Genomic DNA, 26,857 nt, shown 5'->3' on the forward strand with positions numbered 1-26,857 from the left:
TTAAAATTACCATGCAGAAGCACTGATTACCATGGAATATGAATAATGGAATAATTACCATTATTAATGGTAATGGTAAATATGAATAATTACCGTGGAAATCTGAATAATAGTACAACGTGTACTTCAAGCCTTTTTATTCCTCAAGGTAAAATATCCACTTCTAGGAGAAAAATCCATGGTATGAAAAATATTCTTCTTTTTAAATGGTAATTATAGTTAAACTATAATTAACTAGGTCATTAATTTTTATTTTTAAAATTACCATGCAGGAGCACAGGCTCCAGGCATGTGGGCTTCAGCAGCTGCAGCACACAGGCTCAGCAGTTGTGGTTCCTGGGCTTTGTTGCTCCTCCTCAGGCGGAATCTTCCCAGACCAGGGGTCAAACCTGTGTCCCCTGCATTGGCAGGCAGATTCTTATCCACTGTACCATCAGGTAAGCCCTCTTTTGTACATTTTAACCTCAATTTTTTCCTTCAAACAAAAGTTGCTATGTGCTTATTCAGATATTTCTGTTGACTTAATAAGCACAGCTGGCTCCATAAATCATTATCCATATATTATCACACATTCAGGAACATTTCTGTGAAGATATATCAGAACAGGCTTCTCTCGTGGCTCAACTGGATTTCAAACAATCTCTCTAGAAATCTGAATAATGGTACAACCTGTACTTCAAGCCTTTTCATTCCTCAAGGTAAAATATCCACTTCTAGGAGAAAAAATCCATGGTATGAAAAATATTCTTCTTTTTAACGACTGGGAGGTTTGAAAATACTGTTCAGGAAGGGTGGTGACCCAGTGACTGCTTCTGACTGCTTCTTTCATCTTTTCTGAAGGAACTGCCCAGGTTTCTTCAATGGGATTGAAGATCAGAAAAGAAACACTTATAACTAAGTTCATCATAGCTTTTGTCGGCTTAGGACTTGTTTCTTGTGGACAAGAAACTGTATCATACACGTTTACCGCTCCACAATTAGAACAGGTTACTGGTTTATCACAAAAAGGTAAGGATATAACTCAGGAACAACCAAAAAGAAGAGACGCATAGAACACAGGAGGCGGGGTGGGCTGTGGTGCTTCTATGCCCTTTCCTGTCACTTGCGCAGCCAAGCCCTGTGTTCACCAACCCAGAAGTCATTCATTCATGTGTTTACAGTTACAATTCTTTGTTAGTCTTATAATACACAATGAATCGCCATTGTTAAAACTCAAGTTACGTCACATGATTTGACCTATGGCCTCAAAAGATTCTATCACATGCGGATTACTTCCAATTTAAGTGTGATCTCAACTAAATGAATTTTACAGTGACAAAAGAAAATGACTACTTCACTACGCCTTTAAACGTTCTGCAATCACCAGAGTAGAAGTAAATTCAGGGAAGAATCATCAACGGATGTGAAAAGTTATTGGGAAAAAGTCTGAAGAACAGGTTATTCAGGGACTTCCCTGGTGTCCAATGGCTAAGACTCCACACTCCCCATGCTGGGGGTGCCAGTTCGATTCCTGGTCAGGGAACTAGGTCCCACGTGCTGCAACTAAGAGTTTGCGTGCCTCAACTAAACAGCCTGCAAACCGCAACAAAGACTGAGGATCCTGCGCACCGCAACTATGATCTGGTGCGGCCAAATAAATAACATCTTTTAAAAAGATAAAGAACAGGATATGTATATGGTCTCAACAAGTATCTCCCACAGACTACTTATTTATTAATTACAAAGGGGAAAATAGTCTAGTTCACAGTGAAGAAAGTGAGCAAATACAACCTTCATGTGCCTCCTGGATGTGACGCTCAGAGAAGGACACGTTGCTTCTGTGATATTCCTGTAGAAAATGCATAATCCGAATCTAATCATGAAGAAATATCAGACAAATCTGAATTGAGAGACTGTCCACAAAGCAAGTGTCAAAATCACGGAAGACAAATCACTCTGGTTAAAAGAGGCTCAAGTGATGTTAGATGGCATCACCGACCCGGTGGACATGAATTTGAGCAAACTCCAGAAGATAGTGAAGGACAGGGGAATTTGGCATGCTGCAGTTCACGGGGTCACAAAGAGTCAGACACAACTTCAACAACAACAACAAACTTTTGGACGACTGTTAAAGGTAGAATTCCTGCCCCCGCACAAAAAAAAGTAAAGTTGAAGTCATAACCCCCAGGACCTCAGAATGTGACTTTCTATAGAGATTCTTCAGAGGTAACCACGTTAAAATGAGGTCATTCCTGAGGGCCTCATCCAGTATGACTGGTATCTTTCTAAAAAGGGAAAGGTCTGAACAGGGACGGACACCCACAAAAGGAGGAAGCCAGGTGAAGATGGAAGTCAGAGATACTACACAAGCCAAGGAACACCGACGATTGCCAGCAAGCTATCAGAAGCTGAGAGGCATGGAGCAGGTACTCATTCACAGCCTCAGAAGGAACCACCCTGCTGACACCCTGACTGTAACTTCTGGCTTCCAGAATCCTGACACAACAAATCCCTGTTGATTAAGCCACTTGGTCTGTGGTGCTTTGTTATGGTAGTCCTAGCAAACTAATACAGCTAAATATAATTCATGATCCATGGACCTTGGTTGGGAGGAAAAAATTGTGATAAAGGACTTCATTGGACAATTATAAGTCTACAGAAAGGTTTGGAATAGTATTGTATCGACATTACATGTCCTTAATTTGATAACTGCCGTTATCCTGTTCACTGTGACCATTTATGTCCTCTCCCAGGGAGAGGAAATAGACAAAAGAGGACAATGTTTCAACCAGAACCAAGTCCTATGGCTTTAATACTACCTACCAGCCACCCTCTGTATCTCTTAGAGCCCCTTTGTCTTCCATATGCTTAAGCCAGGAGTCATTCTTTTTGATATCTACTTATGTATTTATTTATTTATTTGGCTGCTCTGGGTCTTAGATGCCACATGGGATCTTTGCCGTGGCCTGTGGATCTAGTTCCCTGACCAGGGACCTGACCCAGGCTCCCTGCATGGGGAGCTTGAACTCTTAGTCACTGGACCACCTGGGAAGTCCCTTGTTGTTCAGTGGCGAAGCTGTCTCTGAATCTTTGCGATCTCATGGACTGTAGCATGCCAGGCGCCTCTGTCTTCCACCATCTCCCAGAGTTTACTCAAATTCAAGTCCATTGAGTCCGCGATGCTATCTAACCATCTCATCCTCTGTCGCCTCCTTCTCCTTTGCCCTCAATCTTTTCCAGTATAGGAGCTTTCCCAATAAGTTGGGTCTTTGCATCAGGTGGCCAAAGTATTGGAGCTTCAGCTTCAGCAAAAGTCCTTCCAATGAATATTCAGGGTTGATTTCCTTTAGGACTGACTGATTTGATCTCCTTGCAGTCCAAAGGATTCTCAAGAGTCTTTGCCAGCACAGTTTGAAAGCATCAGATCTTTGGTGCTCATCTTTCTTCATGGTCCAACTCTCACATCTGTACATGACTGGAAAAACCACAGCTTTAACTATATGGACCTTTGTCGGCAAAGTGAGGTCTTTGCTTTTTATTACGCTGTCTAGGTTTCTCATAGGATTCCTTCCAAGGAGCAAGCATCTTTTCATTTCAAGGCTGCAGTCACCGCCCTCAGTGATTTTGGAAGTCTCTTAACCACTTATTAGAACTGTTAAAATTACAAGTCTCCATTGGCCATAATGCCACGTGGGATCTGTGCCTGTTTTGCCATCACCCCTCCTCTAGCTCATCTTCACCTCAGAACTACACATTTGCTTTGTCGCAGACTTGAACAGGCTTCCCCAGACTTTCACGCGGCTGGGTCTCTCCCGTCCTCAGCTCTCAGGCTGTCTATCTCCTCGGCAAGACCAGCCCTGTCCACCTCATCTAAAATGGCATTCTCACCACCCCCAGTCACTCCATCCTCAGTGCAGTCCACTAAATAAAAGAATTTCAAATAATAAGATCTGTTTACTTGGTTAATGTTGACATCTCCCACTAGCTTATCGGTTCCTTGAGGGCCATGACTCAGCATACTCCCCGGTATAGCCCCTGTGCCTGACAGTGTCTGGAAAATTATTAAATATTTATCAGATGGATGGATATATTCATGAAGAAGAGAGTGAAAACCAAAACCATTTACCCCCCCTACAATCAGACCATTCACAGAGAACCCAAACTACATCTTACTGCCCACATTAACTTAACTTCGCGATGCTGGTTCTTCATCAGCATCTTTTACTATTCCCAACTGTCCAGTCCAGAAAGCGGGTTTGAATATCAACAACTAGCTTGTTCACTGAGATTTTTTGAGTTTCCCCTGCCTTGCCCTTTCTGCTAATTTTGACTGTTGTGCAGTGGTTTGTATCAAGTCTTAATCAAAACCCTGAACTAAGAGACTCATCTTAAACCAAACTTCCAATTCTCAATAAATTGTGACCTTACTGTCTCTCTGAGGCACTGCCCAGGCTTTGCCAAGCAGCAGTCACCCTTACTGAGTAAGCAATCAACTCAGATTTGTTTAGTCAGCAGATTATGTTGGTGATATTAGAGAGCCAGCTTTGTGTTTTTTTTTTTTAATAATTTTTTCTTTTAATTGGAGTATATTGGCTTTATTATGAAATGTTAGTTTCTGTTGCACAAGAGAGTCAGCTCTCATTTTTTTTTTAATTGGAGGCTGATTACTTTAAAATATTGTGGTGGTTTTTGCCATACATTGACATGAATCAGCCATGGGTGTACCTGTGTTCCCCATCCTGAACCCCCCCTTCCCACCTCCCTCCCCATCCCATCCCTCAGGGCCATCCCAGTGCGCCAGCCCTGAGCACCCTGTCTCATGCATCGAACCTGGACTGGCGATCTAGTTCACATTTGATAATACACGTTTCAATGCTATTCTCTCAAACCATCCCACCCTCGCCTTCTCCCACAGAGTCCAAAAGTCTATTCTTTACATCTGTGTCTCTTTTGCTGTCTCGCATATAGGGTCATTGTTACTATCTTTCTAAATTCCATATATATGCACTAATATACTGTATTGGTGTTTTTCTTTCTGACCTAACCTCTCTCTCTAAAATAGGCTCCAGTTTCACCACCTCATTAGAACTGATTCAAATGCATTCTTTTCAATAGCTGAGTAATACTCCATTGTGTATATGTACCACAGCTTTCTTATCCATTTGTCTGCTGATGGACATCTAGGTTGCTTCCATGTCCTGGCTATTGTTAACAGTGCTGAGATGAACATTGGGGTACAAGTATCTCTTTCGATTCTTGTTTCCTGGGTATGTATGCCCAGCAGTGGGATTGTTGGGTCGTATGGCAATTCTGTTTCCAGTTTTTAAGGAATCTCCACACTGTTCTCCATAGTGGCTGTGAGAGCCAGCTTTTACACAAAAGAATACACAGTAGCCAGACTAAACAGTGTGATGCCTGGGGGCATAAAAAACAGCAGGGGTTATCTGAGACTTCTGCCCAGGTACACTGGAGTCTGAGATAAAAGGAACAATCAGTACTCAAGATCTTGTCTCTACTTAAAATTTTGCTATTTTACTCATCGCAGATTTTCCTACATTTTTATTTTTTTAATGTCTTATTATAATACTACTAACTGTGACTACGGAGCCATGAAATTAAAAGACGCTTACTCCTGGGAAGGAAGGTTATGACCAACCTAGACAACATATTAAAAAGCAGAGACATCACTTTGTCAACAAAGGTCCGTCTAGTCAAGGCTATGGTTTTCCCAGTGGTCATGTATGGATGTGAGAGTTGGACTATAAAGAAAGCTGAGAGCAGAAGAATTGATGCTTTTGAACTGTGGTGTTGCAGAAGCCTCTTGAGAGTCCCTTGGACTCCAAGGAGATCAAACCAGTCAATCGTAAAGGAAATCAACTCTGAATATTCATTGGAAGGACTGATGCTGAAGCTGAAGCTTCAATACTCTGGCCACCTGATGCGAAGAGTCAACTCATTGGAAAGGACCCTGATGCTGGGAAAGATTGAAGGCGGGAGAAGGGGAGGGTAGAGAATGAGATGGTTGGATGGAATCACCGACTGCATGGACATGAGTCCGAGCAAGCTCTGGGAGTTGGTGATGGACAGGGAAGGCTGGCGTGCTGCAGTCCATGGGGTCGCAAGGAGTCGGACAGGACTGAGCGACCGAACTGAAGCCCACACCCACAACCCATAATAAATGCGGGGTCGGGGGAACGCTAGCTATCTCACGCTCTGCTTCCCCGCCGCCTTCGCCTCTGGCAGCAGAGATGCTATTATCTTAACAAGTGATGGTTGGAGCCTCTCCTCAGTGCGACCTTTTGTCCCCGTCCTTTTGGTTCCATTCTTGGAGGGTTTTGGGAAAAACCCTACGACCTCCCCGAGCCATCTCAAGAAGGCCCGGGTCACCCGCTGCAGCCCTGGAGACCCCCTCCCCCTCTCACGTCCCGGGAGGACACGGCGCGCGGACCCGGAAGCGGCGGCGCGGGCGGGTCCCGGGGCGCAGGCGCAGTCGTCCTCAGACGCGTGGTCCCGCCCCTTCCCAACCCCCCGGCGAAGCTGTGTGGGCGCGCGGGCGGCCTTTTTCCGCCCCGTGGGACCGCCTGACGAGGGAGGGCCGGGTTGCTGAGAGCGTCTCCGTTCCCCCCGCACCACCACCACCACCTGGGCAATTCCTTGACCTTCTTCCGGGGTCCGCTTGTCAAGGGGCTGCTCTGAGGCGCCACTGGCCGAGAACAGGGGACTCGCCCGCCCCGGCGGCGCCCACAGCGGCACAGCCGCCGCCTCACGCCCTGTCCGCGGTCGGTCACGCGCCTTGGGGCCGCGGTGAAGGAGAAGGGGCGGGCCGAGGCGGCCGGGGGGCGGGGACCCGCCTTGTACTGGGGCGGCTCTTAGCGTCGGCCCCGCGCAGGAGCTGCGGATTCCTGCTGTCGCCGCTGCCACCTACACTGCCTCAGCCGCCCGTTACCATGAATCCAGACCTGCAGAAAGAGCGGGCCGGCGCCAGCTTCAACCCGGAGCTGCTCACGAATGTCCTGGACGGCAGCCCCGAGAACACTCGGCGCCGCCGAGAGATCGGTGAGGGCAGCTGGCCAGGCCTCCTCCCCGCCTTTCCCGAGCAGAGCTGGCGGTTCCCTCCGGGAGAAGTCGGGGGTGTGGGGGCACTGTAGGGCCTAGGCCACAACCTCTGGCCCGGCTTTAGGGGAGCCGCGGGACCCCCGCACTTCCAGGGGAGGCTGTGGCGGGGGCAATCGCCCATCGCGAGGGAGGACCTGTGCCCGTGAGGCTGAAACCTGGTGTGATCCAGAAAGCTTTAACGGAGCCGTGAATTTTTTGTCTTCCTCTTGGTACCCTTTAACTCCCTACCAGAGAACCTCATTCTGAACGACCCAGACTTCCAGCATGAGAACTTGAATTTCCTCAGCCGTAGCCAGCGTTACGAGGTGGCTGTTAAGAAGAGTGCCATCATGGTGCAGAAGATGAGGAAGTTTGGCATCGCAGATCCTGCTGAAATCATGTGGTTTAAAAAGTAGGTATGCCTTAGCTTAAGAGCAAGGGCCTAAGCCTGAACCTTGAATTCGCCATCTGTGGTATCCTTTTTCATAGTGTTTCGCGTTTGAAGACTCAAATTCACATATTTTCATGCCATTTTAAAGTTCTGTGTGTGGACAATGATGTTTACTTTGATTTTTAAGCCTTTTAAAGGGCTGATGTTTGTAGAAAGCTTGTTGTGGAGATGCTGTAATTTTCTTTATCAAGAATCATACACATGCGGTCCAGACCTCTCAGTTTTGAGCGATTTAAATGCAGAATGACTTGCTTCTTCTAAGAAGGAGGCCTGCTAAATTCAGAAGCTGAATTTAGAAGGATGTTTTCCGTTGCAAAGACCAAACAAATATTTTGGAGCAGTAACAGATTGTATTTTCATATACTAATGTAGCTCTTGAGTTTAAAATAATGGAAAATATGAGGAAGAACTTTAGTCAAGCCTCAGAATGGATATGAAGTATTCTGAGAACCCCCAGCTTTGTTGAATCTGGTGAGGGTATTTAAATGGCCCTCCTGTGCATATGAGACTTCATAAAAATATGCCTTGGTCCTACTGCTGACAGAGTATGTTCTTTGTTCAGACCATCTTTTTGTTGTGTTTTTGGTTAGAAATAAGACACACACTTTTTTTTTTTTTTTGCCTTTATGTAAATATACACTATAATTATGTAATGTTAGTGTAAGATGCCTTTGACTTGCAGCGTTTCTTATCATTTATTACTGGGCATTTCCTGTTTTAGGTCTCTACGTTTTTTAAGAACGCCAATATTTTCATCAATAGAGGGTAAATTATTTGGATGGTACATGTTTAAGAGCCAAGAAAAATGAAACAAGGAAACATGTTACAGGCTCTGTCTTTATGTTGCAATAGGCATTCCTCTCTTATACAACTGCCAACTGATATATTTGGTATCTATTTTCGAGTTTGACCTGGTTATTCTTGTCAGGAGGAAATTTACTCCAGCCCACACTCAGAACTTCTTTCCATTTTAGTTATAAAAATACAGTTAATTTGGTAGTCCAGAGTACTTACTAACTTCCAAATGCTCTTTTATTTTTTAAAATTTGTAACTTGTGGCTGTGAGGATATTGAGGTGGAGTAACTCCTAGAAAATTCTGTTTCTGATTTACCTGAATTGAGTTTGTGAACTTGTAAAGTTAGTAAAATTAGATTTTTCCTTAAAACAAGAGGTTTGTTTTGTTTTACTTTAAATGGCTTCGGCCGTGTGTTTCAGAGTTAGTTAGATTTCATAATCTGTGGTGGTGCGCAATGTGTAAGTAGACTCCAGTGAAGTCACAGTGGCATAGAACACAGTCCTTCACGTCAGTTAAAAACCAGGGGACACCAGCCAGTTTTTTTGGCTTTTGGTGGTTTTTTTTTTTTTCTTTTTTTTCTGTAATGTATTTTATGACTCAGACCTCACTATTTGGGAAAAAGACAAAATACAACCTGTGGCAGGCCCTTTGACATCCTTTCAGTATTTCTGGGCTATGACAGGAAGATCAGTGTTTGTTAGAGAATGTTTCATTAGTCTTGGCAGTTACTGAACACTGTCGATTGTTACTCACATCTATGTTTTATGTATCACTAAAAAACTCAACTGTGACCTACCATTAATTGTCAGATACATTGAATGTCTTAAATGCTAAAATTGGCTTTGGGGTGAGGGATGCTATGATTAATGAAATATAGTAATATTTCTGGTCCCTTTTATATCCAGTTTCCCTATCACAAAATGAAACATGAGAATATTTTGAAACTGACTAAAATACTAGTAAAATACTTTGAGTTTTCTCAACTCAAGCAGTAGAAGAATTCTTCTCTCCATTCCTTGAGAAAGTAAGACTTTGCTGTTTGGGGAATATACAAATTCCTTTCCTGATCTCCTTTTCTGTAATGTTGTCTTTTAACTATACTGTTTGTTATGCAAAAACTAAAGTATTTTTAAAGTAACAAAATTCTAATGCGAACCAGTCATTTTTTTTTTTTTTAATCCTTCTTAGGTTTTTAAAGCTAGTTCCTTGAAAAGAGTCGTCGGGGAGGATTAAACATAACTTAAAACAAGTGCTCAGATATTGTTCTTTAGTTAACTTCAAGAGCCCTCAAAAAAAAAATCTCAGTATGTCAAAAACATAAGTATTTGACAGTCTTTATTTTGTGTTACATATTTTTTCCCTGTTGCTAGAATTAATTATTTTGTGTCAGCATCAGCACTTTACCAACCCAGAGCCTTCTCATTTCCCATAAGGGAATGGCTGTGTCTTGTATTGCTTCCGTTTTTAGCAAGTGAATTACTGCTTTTATTACTCAGAAAGTCTTGCAGGTTCATTTCCTCCTTCAATGAAAGTGACGTCGCTCAGTCGTGTCGGACTCTTTGCGACTCCATGGACTGTAGCCTACCACGCTCCTCCGTCCATGGGATTTTCCAGGCAAGAGTACTGGAGTGGGTTGCAATTTCCTTCTCCAGAGGATCTTCCCGACCCAGGGATTGAACCCGGGGCATTGCGGGCAGATGCTTTACCGTCTGAGCCACCAGGGAAGTCAATAAAGCGTGGCTGTTAGGGAGTGTTATGGTGCCCTTGCCTTTGAGAGGCCGGTTTTTATATTTACCTCCACATTATCCCACCATAATGAGATGGGTATGTTTTTTGCAAAATGTCTTACTTCTCTCTCTAGAACAGCTTCTGTGAGACTTACCTAGAAACTCACTCGACTCTTCTGTTCTCCGCCTCCTTTGCCCTCTTTCTCTCCTTGGAGTCTGAATTAACATTTAGTATTTGTGTGAAAATCAGAGAACCTCAGGGTTAAAAAGCATTTTTGATGTTGGCTAGTCCAGGCACTCCTTGAATGTTTGAATCTGTCCTCAGCACCCCTAAAAGGTAATGGTATGGTTTTAGGGCATCCCCAAAAGTGAGTTGGCAGCCTACCCCCTCTTTCTCTTGAATTTATGCTCTGCTTGTTCTACAAGCCAGGACAGGGTGGTGACGCTGCTTTCTGTCCATCCCTTGAAACATCATGAGGGTCAGTTAGATAATACTTTGTACCTTAAGCTGTTTATATAGATAGAGCTGACAGAATAGACCCTGTAAAATCTCTAACTTGGCATGGCTGAGGCTAACTAGTGTATATAACTTGTATTGACTACTTCACAGATTCTTTTAGGGGAAAATCATTAAAGACTGAATTCCATTAAAATTAAAATTCCCTTAATCTGGACTAATTTTCAGAGACCCTTTGTGATTTTTAACATAGTCACATTACCTGCTTTACCCATCTGTAAACTCTGAAGATCTTTATAGATTTGTGCTTTGGCCCTAGAATGTATACATACTATCCTGGACATTTGCTTTGGTTACTAGGGAAAAATAGTTTAAATTATTCTTCTTTAGGACATTTTGTTAACAGCTCAGCAAATGTAAATGTTCTGTGGAGTTTCTTTTGATTTTCAAGACAAGTAAAGCCTAAAAATAAAGCAAAAACACACACTCATGTTCCAAGAAATCAAACCAACAAAATAATAAACAAAAGAGGTCTGAGGCTAAAACATGGGTAGAATTTGCTTTCTGGATTAAGTGTGAAATTCAGAATCCTGGCCCTGACATGACTAGGAGGAGAAGAGATACCACTAGATTCTGCCGTTGGCTTTTTAGGTAGTGTATGATAAGTTTGAGTCTTAATTTCGTAAGAAAGGGGTTTAAATTTGTCTAACCTTCATCCTCAGGGCCAAATGTGTCTGGCGAGAATGGTGGTAGAATCCAGTTTCTAGAATAAGGCTGAGACCCTTTTCTTTTCTCTCCTGTAGACTACATTTGGTCAATTTTGTGGAACCTGTGGGCCTCAATTACTCCATGTTTATTCCTACCTTGCTGAATCAGGGCACCACTGCTCAGCAAGAGAAATGGCTGCATTCATCCAAAGGACTCGAGATAATTGGCACCTACGCCCAGACGGAAATGGGCCACGGTTAGTCCACATTTGAGGGTCAGTGGGTAGCCCAGTCAGGTCTTCATTTAACAAATCACTCTGGGCATTTGACCTTTTTTTTTACCCTCCTGCTACACGTTTGGAATTTTATTATTAAATTGATAAATCTTAAAATTCAACCTGTTTCTTCATAGTTTATTTCCCTATAAACTGGTCCAAGATTCTGGCCTGAAAGATGTATCATTGTTATTTTTTACCGTTGCTGTGTACACCCAGTTAAAATGGGTATCGAGCAGTTTGGAAAGGTGGGGTTGAAAATATGGCAAAGTGCTCCATTGTGTGGGTGTCTGATTTAAAAGACCTAGTTGGAAGTTCTTAAGAGGCTTCATGCCTCAGCAACACGTGGAAGATGCTTTGCTTTAATCAAGTTAAAAATGTGGATTTTAATGAGACAGGGGGTTAAAGTGGTGAAGGCTGCTAGGGGGTTTGGGAAAAAGTCCATGATGCTCTTCATTTCGTTTCTTTTTATTCATTTTTCTGTACCTGCCCATGGACTTTGAATTACCAGGAATTCTTGGTTAAATTGTTCTGAAAACCTTTAAAAAAGTTTTTGTGTTTGGTCTTGTGGAGCAAGTTTGTTTTCATAGACAAGGCCACTGATGGGCTTAAGGGTCTTGAATTTGAGCTGCCCCATGTCATTCCTAATTATCAAAATGTTTCCCTCGTGTAAATAAAGCAAAGCAAAGGAAGGAAGAAAGGATGCAGATATCAGGGACATTCCTCTTTTGTGTTTCATTTGGTGCTTTTTGGCTTGTGAATTGGTTTAAGTAAATGTCCTTTCTCATAATGCCTATGGGCACTGCAGATCCTGGTCATGGGACAGTTTTATGAACACCCCACCAGGCACCCCAGGATGGTCAGACCTGAGGGAAGGTGTCCTAAGGGAAGAAAGATCGCATTCCAGCAGTGTTCCTCTCCTGGAGTGTGTGTGGGTGTTTTGTGATCTTGAAATAGCTTTGTGGTACAGAATCCTTTTTTGTTTGTTTGTTTTCAAATTCATCATTGAGTTTATTTGACTTTAAGAGGTATACTGTTCTCGGGAGACATTAGATGTAAACTATTGTGAAACTAAATGAGTCTGATCTGTTTATCTTTTGTTGGTCTGTCTTATCCTTCTGCCTCTGTTTTTGAAGTATATTTCCCATGTATATTTGCAAGAAGAGAGGAAGAATTGAAGACTTAAACTTCATTGATTTGAGGAGTGCCGAGGGTTGGATTAAGGTCCTGTGCTGCTCTGGGCAAGATGGTATTTGTTAGTTTTCTTTCTCTTCTTCCTTCTAGTTTCCAAATTTTTCTTGTGTTTGAAACCAACTTTGTCTTGATCTCTATGGTTTTTTAGAGAACAGAGTTTTAAAATTAGGTCTTGTTTGTTGCTGGAACTTTGTCAGTTCATATTAGTTGTGCTTCGCTGAGTGCTACTCTTTTCCTAAAAAGCCAGTCTGTTGGCTAATTAACATCCAATGAGAGTATAATCTTATAGAGAATGTATAAAAAGTACTTCAGCATCAGCGGGACTGGAAATAGAGCAACTTGTACAGGATGACGATTTGACTACTTAAATTCTGAGACTTTAGAACATTGGTCAACAGTGATTATCTCACGTTCTTACAGAATTAGCTGTAACTTCCAGTTTGGGATTCTTTCACTTCTAGGAAGCCTCTGAGAAGTGAAGAAATTAAAAGTGCTCAGTCTTATTCCAGGATCCTCAAGAATCTTAAAATTCAACCACCTGCAGAAAGTCTAGCTCACCAGTGTTCTCTCTTCCCTCCTTTAAACACACTTCTGTCTGTACGGGCACACAAGCCCAACACATACTGGGTCTGTGGATCTGCGAGCCCTAATCAAAGGCAGAATCCTGGACCAAGGAGGGCACCCTCTACCCGGGGCTCCATTGTTAAAGAGACTGTCTGGGACATGGTCTAGGGTTAATTATCTCCAGACCATATGTCTCTCCAGGTCACAAAGCAGATAGTGTCTTGGTCATCATGGTTATTTGATCATTTCAAGTTCTAGCCACTTCATAGGGATTCTTTTTGCCTTTTCTGTTATTATAATTATTCAGGAAAATAGAGCTTCTGTAGTACATACTTATCATCTTTGAAGATGCTGCAGTATCATTGCAGATTCCCATCTCTAATACTGAACGGTGAAAATATTCTTCCTTTGAAGCTTGAAAAATAGGTCATGCACTTGATCTTGTAAGTCCCTAATCTTCCTCTTCCTGGATCTCACTGCTCTGTCTCTCCGATAGCCTCCCATCCTCTTTTTTCCCCAGAGTGATTCTCTTCCCTGTTGGCCTTTCCATGAGACTTGCTCCCTGGATATTCTAATTTCCCCACTGTTAGTAATAACAATATAAACGTCTACAAAAGCTGTGTTCTTTGGGTTATGCCTTTGGAATACCTTCCTCAGAGACGAATGACTACATTTGAAGAGAATGAGTACTTTATAGATGTTGTTGCATAAGACATGGAGTAGGTTTTGATGTATTTAGTGTACTCGTGTCTCCTTTGTCCCATCAACATAGTCACTTTGGTTTTTTGCTACTTTTATATCTAAGAATTAAAGTTTTCATTTACCAATGCTAATGAGCCTGGATATTACTCTCTGCATTTCATATGTATGAACTGGCATGTTCTCCTTTGAGTGTTGGATAAATAGAATCTGCGTGTTGATCTTAGAACATTATATTGTTTTTATTGGCTCTGTTTCATTAAATATTTTGGCCTCAGTGCATCTGTCTCTGACTAGGTATAAGTTTTCTTCTCATATCTTGGGTAATTAGCTTCCATTTTATTCCCATTTTTGTTTGTTGAATTTGTGTTTAATGTTTTTACTTGTGTATGATACAGTGATCAGTCTCACATACAGTATTCATGTTTATTAACTAATAGCTCTTTCACTTTATTACGTTCTTTCTAGTTTATCTTAGACTTTTGTAATAGTTTCAATTTATTTATGGAACCTTAAATATATTACATTAATTTGTTTCTTTCTGTTTTCTCTAACATCATAAGCTTTGGCTCATTGTTATTTTAAAGATAGTTAAAAATCTGATAGAAAAAAAAATCTGATAGGATAAACTTACTATTGTTACAGCCTGTGTTTCAAGATATTTGTATTTAGTGTTCTTGCATACTTATTCTTTTTGATAAATTCTGATCTCAATTTATCAAGTTCTAAAACATATTCTATAGGAATTTAAAACCTGTGTTACATTAAATCCCAATATTTTCTTGAGAAGTACTAATTTTCCTTCATACTGTGAGCTCAGAATTAGCAATTTCTTTTCTGTTACTCTGATCTTTCATTCATCCTAGTAGGTATTTATGTGTTTTCATAATTAAATATTTAATATTCTGAGCTAACTTATTTAAAATATAAAAATATTTTGTTGCTGTTACAAATCACCTTTCTCTTTAGTGGGATTTCTATTTGAATGGTTCTAATGGATAAGAATGAATGATTTTTTAAAGCCTATAGCTTTGCTAAGTTAATTTATGATTGATGGTGTTGGTGTTTTGTTGTTGATTTCCAAGGATTATAGTCATGCTGTCCACTGAGTTGCTATTTTGATTTCTTCCTTTCTCAATATGTTGTTAATCTAATCATTTGTCCTCACTACTGGCCAGCCTTCCCTGCCCTGTATCATGTAGGAGATACAGGGAAAGCCTTTTGGTGTTGACGCTTTTGAAAGAATTGACTGCAGCTCCTTACCAAGTAAAATGTTGGTGCTTTGCAATTATAAAGTAAATTAATTTAAAATAATTTATGATCTTTATCATGCATAAAGGTTACAGCAAATATCAATACTTGATTTAAATCAAAAACTATCCAGGTAACTTTGTCCTTGTAACGTTTCTACATTTCCTTCACTTCTGAATAATCCTTACCCTAGTTACAAGAGACATTTTACTCCTGGGAACAACTTTCAGCTTCAGAACAGTTTGTGATGATAGTAGTTTTCCCCTTGCCCTTCTCAGTGTGCTCTTCGGTAACCCTTGGTATTGGCATTATTCCCTGATACACACCCGCCCACGATGAGTCTGAAGGGCGCCTCAGAGCGACCTCTCCTTCACCAGGAATTGCTCTGGTTTCTAGCCATGGAAAAGTAGGCTCTTGGCACTGAGAGTGGTTGGCCTCAGGCCACAACTTTTGGCCGTAGTTCAGAGTTCTCTTCTTACAGCTCCTGCTGCTGCTGCTAAGTCGCTTCAGTCGTGTCCGACCCTGTGCGACCCCATAGATGGTAGCTCACCAGGTTCCCCCGTCCCTGGGATTCTCCAGGCATCACTGGAGTGGGGTGCCATTGCCTTCTCCTGGGCGCACTTTCAGAGAAGGCAATGGCACCCCACTCCAGTACTCTTGCCTGGAAAATCCCATGGACGGAGGAGCCTGGTAGGCTGCAGTCCATGGGGTCGCTAGGAGTCGGACTCGACTGAGCGACTTCCCTTTCACTTTTCACTTTCATGCATTGGAGAAGGAAATGGCAACCCACTCCAGTGTTCTTGCCTGGAGAATCCCAGGGACGGGGGAGCCTGGTGGGCTTCCATCTCTGGGGTTGCACAGGGTCAGACACGACTGAAGCGACGCAGCAACAGCAGCAGCAGACACACTTTAATTTTTCTTCCTGCACACCATTCCTTTAAAAACAGGACAGTTGACATTTCTGTTTGTGAGTGAAAGGTACTCGCTCATCCCAGGAATGTTGTTTTTCCAAGGATTTTCACTATTTATAAAAAAAAAAAAAAAACACTTTATTTTGAAATGACTATAGATTCATAGGAAGTTGCAAAAATAGCCCAGAAACATCCCATGGACCTTGCACTCAGTTGCCCCCAGTGGTAATATCTTACAGGATTTCCAGTTTGACGCTTCCAAATCTTAACTGATTTGGCAGGTCTTTCTAATGTCCCCACCGTCATCCTCAGCCCAGATCGCAGTAGAAGACATGATTAGGCAATGAGATTCTTGTCCTTGTTTTGCCATGGTCTTTTTTTTTTGGCTGTGCTTTGAGGCCTGTGGGATCTTTAGTTTCCCAACTAGGAATGAACCTGTCCCCCTACCCTCATTGGAAGCTTGGAGTCCTAACCACTGGACCACCAGGGAAGTCCTGCCATTGTCTTTCTGACCTGAAAACACTTAATTCACCTCAGCTTTAATTTCTTTGTAAAATGAGGAAGTTATTCGTGCATTTTTTGATTTTCATGTGATTGGTTAGCTGAAAGCTCAGCTCACCCCAACCCTTGTGGAAAGACAGTACAGATCAGCCCTCACCTACAGCACCCTCCCCCTGATTATTTTCTTCCTCAAGTGGAACAAATGGAGAAGTTTTGAAACTGAAATGTTTAGGCTCATTTCTAAGATAACATAGTAAGAGCAATATAGAATTGATTAATTTAGAGCTGGAATTTAGATAAAAATGCCGGTAGCATGCAATATTACAAAGCTGTATAGCACTATTTCCTATTAGAAATAAATTTACATAAAAGTCTAGGGCACTTGCAAATTTTAAATGGAAAAGAATGACTTTAGAAATTGGATTTTAAATGACAGTTAACATGTTTATTATAATTTTGATAATTCCCATATGATTGTAATGGAGCGATTGTTATGCATTCATCTGTTATTTGTGAATATTATGATCTTCACTAAAAATTGCATGTCTTTTTATTTCTGAAATTAATTACTGGAGTGAAGAGCATCGTCAGTTTTTGTATTAAATTGTTTTAATAGCATGTGGCTGGATATTTTAATGAATCCAAATGAAATGACCAAAATTAGGTGAGGAATGTGGATTAACACTGGATGTTTTATAGACAAATAGAAAAGTTTTCCAACCCAGAAACATTAGTGTTAGATCCTGGAAAAATTTTTTCCAAGAGAACTTTTGTGTTTTTCCGTCTCAACTTTTCATTAGAATATATGTCATTGTACAACTTCAATTTTCCATTCCATCAAGCCTCTTCAGAATTTTTATTTACCTTAATTGCAAGGCTGTAATCCTTTGCCTTGGTCACAGTTTTGGTTGCACAGGCTTTGGAATCAGTTCCCAATCCCTGCCAAGTTATTTTAGAAATGAGTCGCATTAGAAAATACTTCTCACCAATTTAAGAAAAATGGAAGTAACCAAGAGTTATAATGTAATACAGAAAGGGGCAGTGCTCCCATCCATGATGAAGTCTACTCAACTAATTCATACTTAACAGAAGGTATTTTTTTTCTCCTTTCCTTGCTGTTTGTTCAAATTGCTGATCTCACACCTGATGACTCTCAAATGCCCATCCTTGGTATTTCTTTGAAGCTTTGTGAATCGAGGGCGGCCTGCGCCTCTGGATCTTCACTTGGGCATGTTCCTGCCCACCTTGCTGCACCAGGCAACCGAGGAACAGCAGGAGCGCTTCTTCATGCCTGCCTGGAACTTGGAGATCATTGGCACTTATGCCCAAACAGAGATGGGTCATGGTACGGTGCATTCAGTCTACCTTCTGGGTTGGGTGGGGCTCTGCAAGCCTAGGGTACATGGAGCGTCCATCATGTGCCAGCGGTGGTGTTTCCACGTGCTGTGTGGGATCTGTTTAAATGCAGTCTTTCTGCAGCGCTCCAGGTTTTCACATGTGGAAGTCTTGGCGTAGACAATGCCTTGGTCAGTGGAAATTAAAGCTCATGTTATCACAGATATACTGATTACTTATTCACGGTTCCCCTTCAGCAGATCAAGAATTAAGAGTTAGGTCTTACTTACTAAGTGGTTTTTCAGGTTCACTGCTTTTGTACAGAATTTGTATGGAGAGTCTGAACCCATCTCTTTTTCTTCATTACTATGATTCCCTTTTATACTGATACCTTAATGAACTTACACAGATTCCGAAAGAAATAGATGTTAATAGCATGTGTGCTAAAGGGAAGTGAGTGGCCTCTATAACCAAAACATGCAGGATTTTTTACCTTGACATTATTTGTGTTGATTCACTAAATTCAGTAGACTTCTAAAGGTGGCTTTGGCCAAAGTTTAGTAAAAATAAGATAAGTTGTACTTCCAGGTAATTGATTTCACATTCTGTATGTACCACTTTTCTTTTTTTCTTTGCATCCCCGACCTGCCTTTCTCTGTGAACTGGATGGGGCTCAAGCTGGTGGCTATTCCTGGTAGCACGCGTTCTGTATTGGTATTTGTGTTTGAATGGTACCCATTCATCTACTTCTGGCTCCTGTTAGCCTAATCAGAGGTTTCAGAACAGCTGGTCTAGTGTATATTTGCTTTTTGTTCCTTATTCCTGTAACAGCTTTATCTTAATTTGATTGCTCATTTGACTTTCAGCTTCAATGCTAAATAGTATTTTACAGGATGTTCCTAAGACACAAAGTGGAATACTGTTTGGTTCAGTTGTGCGTGGTTCAGTTGTGCGTTTGAAAACGCTCTGTCATTACCTGTTCTATAAAAGTTTCTTCTTTGGTGAAAGGGGTCTCACTGTCTGATTCCTTGATTCCCATCTGGGGGAAGGTTGATCACCCATAAACTGGCCATTTCTGTTATTCAACTTGGAAGTTTCTGAATGTTTAACAATTAATTTTAAGTGGTGAATGAAATCTGGCATTTTCAAAGCAATCTGGTAAAAAGTTCTCATCATTGACTTCAGGATAGGGAGAGGGTCACATAGAACACTTTTCTGTAACTTTTTTCAAAGAATTTTGGCACGTTTGTATTAGGATTTAAGGGCTTGCCTGATAGCTCAGTTGGTAAAGAATCTGCCTGCAATACAGGAGACCCCACTTCGATTCCTGGGTCGGGAGGATCCACTGAAGGGATCGGCTACCCACTCCAGTATTCTTGGGCTTCCGTTGTGGCTCAGCTAGTAAAGAATTTGCCTGCAATGCAGGAGACCTGGGTTTGATCCCTCCTAGAGAAGGCAATGGCAACCCACTCCAGTACTCTTGCCTGGAAAATCCCATGGATGGAGGGGCCTGGTAGGCTGCAGTCCATGGGGTCGCTAGGAGTCAGACACCACTGAGCGACTTCACTTTCACTTTTCACTTTCATGCATTGGAGAAGGAAATGGCAACCTACTCCAGTGTTCTTGCCTGGAGAATCCCAGGGACGGAGAGCCTGGTGGGCTGCCGTCTATGGGGTCGAACAGAGTCGGATACGACTGAAGCAACTTAGCAGCAGCAGAGAAGGAAAAGGCTACCCACTCCAGTATTCTGGCCTGGAGAATTCCATGGACTGTATAGTCCATGGGGTTGCAGAGTCAGACCCAACTGAGCGACTTTCACTTTTTCATTAGAGTTTAAAACACAAATCCCTGTCCATCTCCAATGAACATGAAAGTTGTGAACCAGTCAGGAATAAGTGAAAGCCTAGTGTTGGAAGCCTACAGGGTGAACTTGGACCTTATTGGGACTTTTAGAAATTTTTAAAAAGTCACCATTCCAGGTCTTCTTTTCCCTAAAATGGTTATAACTTTTAAAGTTTTAAAACTTGTTTTCCTTTCTAGCATTCATTCTGAAATAAATTCTCAGTTTACAAGAACTTTAGCTTCAGTCTCTTCTGTCATGTGTTATCTCGTTCTTTGTTATAATACAGAATTCCAGAATGTTGAATTGGTGTGGTGGACACAATACGAATGAGTTGAAATTAGCACACTAACAACTTAGAGATGATTTTAAAAGGGCAGTTAACTTCCATGTTAAAGTCATAGCCTGTGATCTCAGGCAACTGATTCTTATCTGTCTTTACATTTTCTTTTGGTTGATGTAAATAAATGTTCCCTATCTACTGCTGTGCAGTAAATCAAATACAGAAATGGAACATGCTTGACATTTATATTTTCAGCTTAATACGAACTATCTGATTTAAGCATCAGAAATTCAGGATCTTGGTTATCAACCATTTGTAGCTCATCTACAGATGTTTTATTGTTAGATGTTGTTACTCTCTGAGATGCTAGTGCTTTAAAGGAACTGGGCAGATTTTACCCTATACCTGTTTTTTCCCATATTCTATCTGAAGTAGGTATAATTCATTTCCTTAGGAACCCATCTTCGAGGCTTGGAAACCACAGCCACTTATGACCCTGAAACCCAGGAGTTCATTCTCAACAGTCCTACTGTGACCTCCATCAAGTGGTGGCCTGGTGGACGTAAGTGAATTTTTTTAATAGTAACTGAATGTTTTGAAGACTTATAGAATATATAGCGTCTATGAGAATATAATTTTGAAATATAGAAAGAACTCTTAGGGCTTAAACTATGCTGAGCTTTTCACATTCTCTTGTGTTACCTGTTACAGATATTTATACACTTGTAAAGTGCAGAGGACAGCTGTCAATTTTGCTGCTTTTCATAGATTTTTATCTTAGCATTCCATGTGTTAGCATAATTTCCATAATCATCATTTAAAGTAATTTAGTATTCCTAGTTTGGTTAGTCATTTATGTATTGGAAAGTATTTGAGAGACATCCCTGGTGGTTCAGTGGCTAAGACTATACCCTCCCTATGCAGGGGGCCTGGGTGCAATCCCTGGTCAGGCAAATAGATCCCACATGCTTCAACTAAAGATCCCATATGCTGTAACTAAGACTTGGCACAGCCAAATAAATAATCAAAACAGAAATAGAAATGAGTATTTTTTAAAAAAGAAAAGTATTTTAGTTTTTAAATTTTTGTTATAATAGCTTTGATGTGAAATTTATTTAATATTGTCTTCTATTCTGAATTATTGTTTTAGGATACATATATTTCCAATGAAGGATTTTGTTATCCACATTATATATTTTAATATGTGGTATTACATTTTGATAAGGAAAAAAACTAGCATGCAATAAAATGGAAATATTTCTGGATGCATTAACCAAAAATCTCTTAAAGCAGCTGTATCCTATAGTACAGCTGAAGTATTCTGAATACCGAATACTGAAGTATGCAGAATACTGAAGTATTCTGCAGTGATGGAATATTCTCTGTCTTTGCCGTTCAGCGTGGTAGCCACTGGCCACCTGAACACTGGAAATGTAATTAGCTGACTGAGGAACTGAATCTTCTCTTTTATTTCATTATAATTAATTTAAATGTAAATAGCCACATGTGGCTAGTAGCTACTGTTTTGGAAAGCCCTGCCTTAAGGGAGAAAAAGGAAGTAATTTAATGTTCTATGATTATCCTAAAAATGTCTTTATGTAAATGAATGAAAAATAAGTAAAACTATCTTCTTCTTTAAAATGCTATCAAATTAACATGTTGTCTACCCTAAACTTAGATAATGTTATATGTCAATTATACTCCAGTAAAAATACACACGCACATATATATGTGTATTTTTAAAATGAAGGCTTACTTTGCAAAAATTTAATGAATTTTGCTATTGATGGAATCTTAGTCTTATATTTAACATATGCTTTTCTCTCTTTTGTTTCTGTCTTTTGAAAATGTAAGAACATTTGCTCACTTTCCTCTCTCGTTCTCTTTTATGTTGCAGTTGGAAAAACTTCAAATCATGCTATCGTACTTGCCCAGCTCTTCACTCAGGGAAAATGCTATGGATTACATGCCTTCATTGTACCTATTCGTGAACTTGGGACCCATAAGCCTTTGCCAGGTTAGGATTATCTAATGTTGAGATGGAAAATTAAACCAGTCACTATCTTCTGCAAAAAGTATAATATGTAACTAAAGAAGAGGAGGGAGCCAGGAATCCCAGAACCTAAATACCCTGTGACTCCCCTTTCATCTGTGGCAGGTATTACTGTAGGAGACATTGGCCCCAAGTTTGGCTATGATGAGATGGATAATGGCTACTTGAAGATGGACAACTATCGTATTCCCAGAGAAAACATGCTGATGAAACATGCCCAGGTACAGTGAGATGGAAAATACGAGCAGGCATGTCAGACATGGGGGTTTCAGTGGCCATTGATAATCATAGGATTGGAATGGTCTGTTCGTTTAGAAGGTAATAACAGATTTTTTACTTATGATGATGCTTTTATTGTGACCATGAAATCAGATGAGTTGACAGGTGTGAAGGGCATGTCTTGGTTTGCTAAACCAGTGGGGCTCCCACTTTAGCATACATTAGAGTCGCCTGGAAGGCTGCTAAAACCTAGATTACTTAGTGCCCAGAGTTTCTGATTTAGGAGGTCAGGGTGGGGACTGAGCATCAGGTGGTGCTGATGCTGCCTTTCTGGGGACCACACTTTGAGAATAAACTGCCACTTGGGTTTAACAGAAGGAAGCATCCATCTCATGTTCTTTTTCCAGGTGAAGCCTGATGGCACATACGTAAAACCCCTGAATAACAAGCTGACCTACGGGACCATGGTGTTCATCAGGTCCTTCCTCGTGGGAGAATCCGCTCGGAGTCTGTCTAAGGCATGCACCATTGCCGTCCGATACAGTGCTGTGAGGCATCAGTCTGAAATCAACCCAGGGTAAGGGTAAAGTCTGAGATGAGCTCAGTACTGAAGTCTGGCGCAAACCCCATCCAGGTATCAAAATTCCCAAATGTGATGTGGAGAAAGTGCATTTGTGATAAAATTAGCTAGAATGGCAGTGTACTGGGTCTGCTACTTAGAATCTAAACTTCCTTAAGTGGAAGGATGAGAATAAGCACCTAATTATTACTTTTAACCTTCTAAGAAAAATGATAATATTACTAGAGCTTTATAAGTGAAGTGTTCAAAACACCGAAGGTGTGGTGTGAAGGTTCTAATTGCTGCTAACAACTACAAATTGGGTATAGTGAAAGTGACATTAAACTCGATTCCCTGTTGTGTTCCTGGGCATAGTTTGTTCTTATTTCCACCTACTAATTGGGCATGACTCTTTGATAAACTTTTTACTCTTAAAGAAGAAATAAAGAAATTGGTAAGAGCAGACTCTTTTGCATGCTCAGTGGACCTTCTTAGACTTTAAATATTAAACTTAGTACACTGGGTCTTCTCATATTAGTGGTCACAATATAGTTTATTCTACCAGCTACACCCTTTAACATTGCCTTCCTCCTGTGAAGTTAACGAAGTTTGGTTCTTTATGTTGCCATGAGATACTATTTTCATAGCCAAACTGGAAAGACTGGAAAGATTAAGAAAAATACAAATGTCAACTAGAAAATCCTGTTCACGTGTTCAACAGGGTGGTTCAGAGTGTGGTCTTCTGTGGCCAAATAGCCTAGATTTCAATCAAGAATCTGCCACTTACTAGCTCTGTGACCCCGGGTAGGTTCTTAACCTCATTTTTCCCATCTGTAAAATAGAGCTATTAAAAATTACTTCACAGGGTCTTTGTGAGGATTAGATAAATTAATCTATCAAAGTGCTTAGTCCAGAATCTGGCACGTGAGCTCTGTATAGGGATTGATTGATTGATTTTTGTTTGTTTTTCCTTTTTTCATATACTTTAGTGAACCAGAACCACAGATTTTGGATTATCAAACCCAGCAATATAAACTTTTCCCCCTCCTGGCCACTGCCTATGCCTTCCAGTTTGTAGGCGCATACATGAAAGAGACCTATCTTCGGATTAATGAAGACATTGGCCATGGGGACCTGAGTGAGCTGCCTGAGGTCTGTGTCTGGTCTCTGTCCCTTGTGGGAACCCTTGTTCATACTTCCCTGTGGGATCATGTGCAGAGAAAATTAAACATTGGGATACCTTGAAAAGAATCCATATTTTTATGGATTTATCCATGTTTTTAAATTTCAGAATTACTGTACTATGTTGGTCCTTTATTGAGCAAAAGAACCTAAGTGGTACATTTTTTTGCCACATAGAACAGTTCAGAAAGGAATGTGGTAATGTTACTAGTTTAGGCTAATTAGATGAGGATGCTTTTCAGTTTATATACATGGCAAGTGATTTTATTTGGTTTTCTTGGCCACACCAGGCTGCTTGCAGGATCTTAGTTTCCTAATCAGGGACCAAACCAGGCCCCTGGCAATGACAGCACAGAGCCCTAAGCACTGAGCACCTGCCACTTAACCCTGGCAAGTGCTTCTGCAAGTGACAGTCCTGTTCAGCGTGTCCACTTGGAACGCAGGCTGTCAGCACTGCAGACGTCCTGATGGCCTGTGCTTCCCCCTTCAGCTTCACGCGCTCACCGCTGGGCTGAAGGCTTTCACGTCCTGGACAACGAACACAGCTATTGAAGCCTGTCGGATGGCTTGTGGCGGACATGGCTATTCTCACTGCAGTGGACTTCCAAATATTTATGTCACTTTTACCCCAACCTGCACCTTCGAGGGGGAAAACACTGTCATGATGCTGCAGACAGCCAGGTTAGAGTCTAATTCATGATTTCTATCCTGTGTTCTCAGGAATGTCCAAGTCCTTTCCACTGATACCTGTTCCCGTGTGTTCTCTTCGCATTATGTTTGTTCCTGAAAGATGTCATTTTGCCTTCCATCCTGACGCAGGATGTTTATCTTGTGCTCAGACTAGTATGAAACCCCGTCACATAGTTTAAAGTCATTACAGGAGTTCACTTTATTTCTGTTTCACGGGAAGCATAGTTACTGAAAGCATGTGTCCTGGTGACTTCTAGGTTCCTGATGAAAAGTTACGACCAGGTGCACTCAGGCAAGTTGGTGTGTGGCATGGTGTCCTACTTGAATGACCTGCCCAGCCAGCGCATCCAGCCACAGCAGGTGGCTGTGTGGCCAACTATGGTGGATATCAACAGCCCCGACAGCCTGACAGAGGCGTACAAGCTTCGAGCGGCCAGGTGAGTGCACCCACGAGAGCTGGGGCCGGCAGCTGCAGGGGCCCCAGGCCCAGGGCCTAGGTGGGAGGCACGAGTATTCACTGTCACCTTCTTGGGCTCCAGTTTTCTAGTTTTTTTTTTTTAAAAAACAGATTAGTAGAAATTGCTGCTAAAAACCTTCAGACTGAAGTGATTCACAGAAAAAGCAAGGAGGTAGCGTGGAACCTAACGTCCATTGACCTTGTTCGGGCAAGTGAGGTCAGTGATGGTTCTCCTCCCCTCCCCCGTCCTTCACCACCCCCCTCATTGTCTTAGTACAGAAACCTTATCACTGCTGAATCTTTTTCAGAGATTCTTACATTCTGGTGTTTTCCTTATATCTAGGCACATTGCCACTATGTGGTGGTTAAGCTCTTTACGGAAAAAGTCCTCCAGATTCAAGAGAAGTCCATCCAAGCTGTCCTAAGGCGTTTGTGTCTCTTGTATTCTTTGTATGGAATCAGTCAGAATGCAGGGGATTTTCTTCAGGTCAGGATTTTCTAAGTTTAAGTCCCTTTATTTACTTCTTAATTTTTTATAGAAAATAATTTTGGTTTACTTTGTAGTTGTGTATATGTGTGTGTCTATATATTCATAAACATCTGTCTGTATACGTACCCTATAACGTCTGTGCTTGTTTGCTCGTTTCTTCGCTTTAGGGGAGCATCATGACAGAGTCTCAGATCACCCAGGTGAATGGGCGCATCAAGGAGCTGCTGACTGCAATTCGCCCTGACGCGGTTGCTCTGGTGGATGCATTTGATTTTCAGGATGTGACACTGGGCTCTGTGCTTGGCCGCTATGATGGAAATGTGTACGAAAACTTGTTTGAATGGGCCAAGAAATCCCCACTGAACAAAACAGAGGTAAAAAAAAGAAAAAAGTGTCTTTCACATTTTGAAGTTATTCATTTAAATATTAAAGCAGGAAGGCCCTCAGAGAATGACCACCTGGGGAAGCTTTGAGAGCTCTCATGACCACTTCAGACAGTCCCTTTATTTGAGCAACAGGTTCTGAAGGGAACAAGACCTTTCCTATAGTATGTGGGCTTTTAGTTTCCTTAACTAACAACAATTGAAAAATTTCAAACATATACATAAATAGAACACTGCAGTGCATCTCCCTGTTCCCTTGATCGTGTTTCAACAACTGTCTGCTCATGACCAGTTGCATTTTATCTGAACCTCCCAACAGAATTATTTTGAAGCAAATCCAAGGTATCAGGTAATTTATTCATAAATATTTCAGTATGTATCTCTGAAAGATAAGGATTCCTTTTTTAAAAAAGCATAACTGCAGTACCATTCTCACACCTAAACAAATTAACAATAATTCTTTCATATCATGAACTAGCCAGTGTCCAGATTTTTCCCCATTTAGCTCAATTCTCCCCCCACCCCCCTTTGATTTTTTTGAATCAGGATTCATATAAGGTTCAGATAATTTTTTGATTAAAAGTACGTTATTTTGGGACTTCCCTGGTGGGCTAGAGGTTAAGAATCCACCTTCCAATGCAGGAAACGGGGGTTTGATCCCTGGTTGGGATCCCATATCCCATGGGGCAACTAGAGAGCCCTCGTGCCACAGCTCGAGAAGCCCCTGCACCACAGCAAAGAGCCTCTGAGTCACAATA

The 26,857-nt window shown here is 41.4% G+C and overlaps 2 protein-coding genes across 7 annotated transcripts in view; one reads left to right on the forward strand and one right to left on the reverse strand.

The window, feature by feature from the left end:
- The window catches only part of TEN1 (TEN1 subunit of CST complex), a 20,455-nt gene extending 13,698 nt beyond the window's left edge, over positions 1 to 6,757 (reverse strand). Inside the window, exon 1 of one of the 3 annotated variants that reach the window (XM_005221273.3) lies at positions 6,639 to 6,757. The gene's annotated coding sequence lies outside the window, so the exon portion shown is untranslated. Of the gene's footprint in view, positions 1 to 6,618 lie in introns of all 3 variants that reach the window. The other 2 variants (XM_005221275.4, XM_005221274.4) reach the window with 2 other exon arrangements.
- The window catches only part of ACOX1 (acyl-CoA oxidase 1), a 24,232-nt gene continuing 3,920 nt past the window's right edge, over positions 6,546 to 26,857 (forward strand). The window contains exons 1-13 of one of the 4 annotated variants that reach the window (XM_024980019.2): positions 6,546 to 7,035; positions 7,327 to 7,486; positions 17,793 to 17,953; positions 20,521 to 20,628; positions 21,964 to 22,083; positions 22,225 to 22,340; positions 22,746 to 22,915; positions 23,887 to 24,049; positions 24,570 to 24,760; positions 25,027 to 25,206; positions 25,338 to 25,443; positions 25,570 to 25,713; positions 25,884 to 26,090. In XM_024980019.2, the coding sequence (XP_024835787.1) occupies positions 6,927 to 7,035; positions 7,327 to 7,486; positions 17,793 to 17,953; positions 20,521 to 20,628; positions 21,964 to 22,083; positions 22,225 to 22,340; positions 22,746 to 22,915; positions 23,887 to 24,049; positions 24,570 to 24,760; positions 25,027 to 25,206; positions 25,338 to 25,443; positions 25,570 to 25,713; positions 25,884 to 26,090 (1,935 nt within the window). In that variant the 5' untranslated portion in view covers positions 6,546 to 6,926. 4 annotated transcript variants of the gene reach the window in all.

Source organism: Bos taurus, chromosome 19 (assembly GCF_002263795.3).
Source record: "Bos taurus isolate L1 Dominette 01449 registration number 42190680 breed Hereford chromosome 19, ARS-UCD2.0, whole genome shotgun sequence".
Lineage (NCBI taxonomy): Eukaryota > Metazoa > Chordata > Mammalia > Artiodactyla > Bovidae > Bos > Bos taurus.